Source organism: Coptis chinensis, chromosome 9, assembly GCF_015680905.1.
Source record: "Coptis chinensis isolate HL-2020 chromosome 9, ASM1568090v1, whole genome shotgun sequence".
Classification (NCBI taxonomy): Eukaryota; Viridiplantae; Streptophyta; class Magnoliopsida; order Ranunculales; family Ranunculaceae; genus Coptis; species Coptis chinensis.
In genome coordinates, this window is record NC_141464.1 from 27,211,040 (window position 1) to 27,216,279 (window position 5,240).

General features: G+C 40.7%; 1 protein-coding gene across 1 annotated transcript; it reads left to right on the forward strand.

Annotated features, from left to right (window-relative positions):
* Window positions 1-3,544: 3,544 nt before the first annotated feature.
* LOC147475385 (uncharacterized) lies at window positions 3,545-4,453 on the forward strand. Its single transcript, XM_086585394.1, has 2 exons — window positions 3,545-3,739; window positions 4,001-4,453. The coding sequence occupies exons 1-2, from the start codon at window positions 3,545-3,547 to the stop codon at window positions 4,451-4,453; spliced, it is 648 nt and encodes a 215-aa protein (XP_086441520.1).
* Window positions 4,454-5,240: the final 787 nt, after the last annotated feature.

Sequence of the window (5,240 nt, forward strand, 5' to 3'; positions counted from 1 at the left end):
GAGTTACCGAAGGATTTTGAGATAGAAATGGACAAAGGCGATGTCAGAACTGTTAGGGTAGAGTATTCATGGGTTCCAAAGAAGTGTGACAGCTGCATGGCATTTGGACATCTCACAGACAAATGCTACAGACTTCCAAGGAATACACAGACAACTACAACTACTGTGACTGATCAGAGAAATGTTTGGGTTTCGAGGAGAAGAGTATTGGCAGTAGACAGAGTTCCAGATACAGAAACTGGTAATAGCGAAATTAGAGATGAGGAAATAGAGAATCTGGTGGGAGAAAATCATGAGAGGAGAAGTGATATGGAAATCCCATTTCAAACGAGCGCAGGGTAGGAGGAGAATAGGGAATCTATGGATAGTAGTCCTAGGATTGATATGGGAGAAAGGGATGGTACTCTATTGGTTAGTAATCAACCACTTGAGGCAGAAAGGGATCAGGTTGAAGGGGCTAAAAATTTTGAAGCAGCGGAATTATCGCTAGTGTCTTATGTAGAAGTTGTGGGGTGTGCCCCTTTGTCAGTAGAACCAGTTTTGTTGTCAGAATTCGAGGAGGCGCAGTTTGGGTTTGATAGTTTACCAGAAGATATCAGGGAAAGGGGTTCATCTAATGATGCTGTGTCTGTGGAGGAGACTCCATATTTCAGGGACAGAACAGAAGGGGTATTGGCTATTATGGATACCCCTAGACAACAAAAGGAAATCCATATGGCTCAGGAATCAGAAAGTAGGGGAGACAAGGAGTTGCCAAGCAACGGAAAACAAAGTCACAAACATAACTCAGGCAGTAACAAAAAGAACAAGCATGGGAAGAGGAGTAGGGGTAGGCACAAGGGCTCCAAAAATAAGAAATATTAATCGATGATAGCGACAATAAGTGTGTGGAATGTGAGAGGTATAAATGACCTTCACAAAGCTGCGGAGATTAATAATGTTCGAGTAGATAAGAAGATTAGTATTTTTGGGTTGTTGGAAACGAAGGTTAAAGAGCAGAAGAGTGAATCCATTAGAAATATTTGGTGTCTTCAATGGAATAGCATTGATAACTATGCTCAGAGTCCTGCTGGCAGAATATGGGTATGTTGGGAGCAGCGAGTGGTGTATGTTCAAAAACTGAAGGAGTCAGATCAATTTATCCACTGTAAGGTGAAGTTTATGCCGAGTAATGAAGTCTTTTGTCTGACAGTGGTGTATGCAAGTAACAGTGCCAAAGAGAGAATGGGTTTGTGGGCTGACCTTATCAGACTAAGTAAAACTGTTCAGGGCCCATGGTGTGTGGCAGGGGATTTTAATAATATTTTAGAATCAAATGAGAGAGTAGGAGGTGACCCTATGCATCCTAGAGAAGCGTATGATTTTAGCCTTTGCTTGCAGAATACATGATTGTTTGATATAAACTCCATTGGCTTCCTTTTCACTTGGTAGAATAAATCAGTGGGCATTGGAAGCATTATGTCAAGGATTGATAGATGTTTAGTGAATAAAGCATGGTACACTGCCTATCCTTATGCTTTTGCTGAGTTTCTACCATACGGCATATCTGACCACTCTCAAATGCTCTTGAGTTGGAGTGACTATACGAGGAAAGCTCCCCCATTTAGGTTCTGTAATTACTAGGCTTTACAGGGCAAGTTTAAATGCATATTGGAAGAAATGTGGAAAACGCCCATTTATAACAATCCCATGTATGTTTTGGTCGAGAAATTAAAGCTGCTGAAATAGAAGGTCAAACCATGGGCCAGAGCAAATTTCTCCCACCGTCATGAAAGAGTGGAAGTTGTTAAGCAAGAACTGCATGATGCGCATATTTTACTACAAAGTAGTCCAGGGAATACAGTATTAGGGGATCGAGAAAGGTTCTGCATGGACAGATACAACACTTTAGTGAGAGCTGAAGCTATAGACATGGCACAGAAGAGCGAAGGCATGTGGACGAAGGATGGGGATAAGTGCACGAAATATTTTTTTAGTTATATTAAGGAAAAGGTATCAAGAAGAGGTATATGGGCTCTAGCAAATGAACATGGACTCACTGTCAAAGGGCAGAATGAAGTGGCGAAGACAATAGTAAAGTATTATACCCAACTTCTGGGTACAAATGCAAAGCTAGTGAGTGATGCAGAGTTCTTCCTAAACCTGAAGATAAGGAATGGCATCTCGGAACCCATGGCAAGAAATTTGGAGGTAGAGATCACCGATGAAGAGGTCAAAGTAGCGCTTTTTGATATGGATGATAATAAAGTGCCTAGGCCTGATGGTTTCAATCCTTTTTTCTTTAAGGACAGCTGGGAAATAGTGGGGAAAGATTTCACTAGAGCAGTAAATAATTTTTTCAGCAGTAATTGATAACCCTACTAAGGTGGAAGATTTCAGACCTATAGCGCTGTGCAACACTATCTATAAGTGTGTTACAAAGGTCACCACCAATAGGCTCAAAATATGCATCAATGATCTAGTTCATCTAAATTAATATGCATTCATACCAGATAGATACATTCAAGATAATATACTCTTATCACATGAGTTATTGAGAGGGTATGAACGAAAACATGGAACTCCTAGGTGTTCAATGAAGTTTGACATCAGGAAGGCATATGATATGGTCAGCTGGGAGACTATAGAGTTCATGATGGAGAGATTTGGTTTTCTGGAAAAACTCAGGAAGTGGATAAAATTATGTATAAGCTCTCTTACTTTCTCCGTATTAGTAAATGGGGCTCCAGAGGGTTTTTTCCAGGGAAAAAGAGGATTAAGGCAGGGGGATCCAATGTCTCTGTACCTGTTTGTGCTTGTCATGGAAATACTTGAATGTATTGTGAAAGAGAAGATAGAAGCAAAGCAGATCAAGTACCACTCCAAATGCAAAAAAACTAGGCTGTCCCATCTTGAGTTTGCAGATGATGTCTTTGTCTTTTGTCTAGGGGAAGCGGAGTCTATCAGAAGTTTAAAAGAATGTATAGAGGTGTTTGGGCAGGCAACTGGGCTGCAGATGAATAAACACAAGACTACTCTGATGACATGCTTCATTAGTGTTTATGAGGCTCAAGTGCTGGCAACAATCTTGGAAGTTGAGTTAGTTAGACCCCCGGTCAGATACTTGGGATTGCCTCTCTTTGAAGGCAGACTTGGGATCAAAGAGTGTCCACCGCTGGTGGATAGGGTTACAACCAAACTCAAGGATTGGAAAGCTAGAATGTTGTCACACGCAGGAAGACTTCAACTTATTTTATCCGTTCTCACTGCTATGCCCATATATTAGTGCAAAACCTTCATTATACCAAAGATAGTGATTGAGTAGATAGAAAAAGTGTGCGCCCGATTCTTATGGAGCGGAGTTGAACTCAAACGATGTTATCATCAAGCTAGTTTCTCCACCTTATGCAAGACAAAGGAAGAAGGTGGTTTGGGTATCATGAATATGGGTTTGTGGAACAAAGGGGCATACTGTGGCCTAGTGTACATGATAGCTGCTAGGGAAGAAAGTGTGTGGGTTGAGTGGGTTTAGAGGAATCTGATACAGCATAAGTTCTTTTGGACTATGGAGATTCCAAGTGATTGTTCTTGGGCATGGAGGAGTATTCTCAAGAGTAGAAAAGAAGTACAGCAGTTTGTCTTCTACAGTATCGCAAATGGTGAGTCCACTCTTCTATGGCATGATATTTGGTGTCCACTCAGTCCATTGATACATAATGCTCAAGCAGTAGCAGAGTTGCACTTTCCTTTGGATGCTAAGGTAAGCCTTTTGATTAGGGATGGAAGCTGGAATAGTAAAGTGGGCGATATATAATGCAACAATCTAAGGGAAGCCATATTGAGTATTCATATCAACTCTCATTTGTCGAAGGATAGAGTCATTTGGGTGTCGTATCCTAGTGGTAGATTTACAGCCAGCAGCGCATATAAAGTTTTGGCTCCAGCAAGACCGACAGTTCGATGGCAGAGATTGGTTTAGGGCAAACTAGTGATCCCAAGACACTCTTTTACTTGTTGGCAGCTGTTCTTGAATAGCTTGCCCATACAGGATCGTCTAGTCCAAAAGAAAATTCTGAATCACTCTGCTTGTTATCTATGTGACCAAAGTCAGGAAAACTCAAATAATCTCTTTTTTGAATGTGGATTTTCGCGAGTAATTATTGAAGGAATCAAAACAGCTTTGGACATTATGTCGGACACAAGATCGTCAAATAAGGAGTGGTCTTCGCTACTAAAGCTCTGTAAAAGGAAAGCAAAGATCGGTGAGGTATATAAAGCCTTCATTTGTGCTGCAGTGGATGCGATATGGAAAGAGAGGAATGGTAGAAGGTTCAAGAGCTACTCAAAGCCTGCGCCAGTGGTCTTGGGAAGAATTATGAGGGAGATGAGGGCCTATATCCAACTTCAAGTCAATGCGATGCCAGATACAGTTGAGAGTCGAGTACTCTATCAGAGAATAGGCATCCAAACTTAGTTTAAGCTCTAGAAAAGAAGTGGTGCAGATGGCATGCTCCGGCAGAACCAAGGATAAAATTAAATGTCGATGGGGCTTTAACACCACTAGGAACAGGGCATGGTGGCTTGATCAGAGATAGTAATGGTGCAGTGATTGAAGCCTTCACAGGATCTGGGGGGATGCAATCGGTCATTTTTCAAGAACTTAAAGCTATCGAAATAGGTATGATCAGATGTCGTGCATTAGAGGTTCAGGAGGTGGAAATCGAATTAGACTCTCTCTGGGTGACTCAAATCATCAAGAGAGTTGTTGAAATACCTTGGTATTGTCTGGACATTGTTACTCATATCCAAGAACTAGCAACCAATTTTGTTTTTTGTACTTTTTCTCATGTTTACAGAGAGTGCAATAAACCTGATGACTTGCTAGCAGGTTTAAGCATCTCTAATTGTATTAGTTGTGTGCATCATGGAAATCCTCTAAGTAGAGAACTCCATATACTAGTAGAGGATGATGTAGTGGGAAAAATGTATGAGCGAGTTTGATTAATACAGGTGGGGATCTGCCTAACCCTAGCTTATTTCTTTAAAAAAAAAGTTGTGATATCATTAAAGCAATATTCTGCCTGTCTTTATATTTTAACTTGGTGTGTCGTTGTTAGGATTAGTAACCTCACAATATATAAATCTATTTTGCAGGTACAAGTGGTGGTTGTTAAATTGAATACAATTATTTCAATGCTAAGGCGCAACGGATGTATGGTTTACGAACTGATTTTTGTCTCTCGTTAACACGATATGCAACA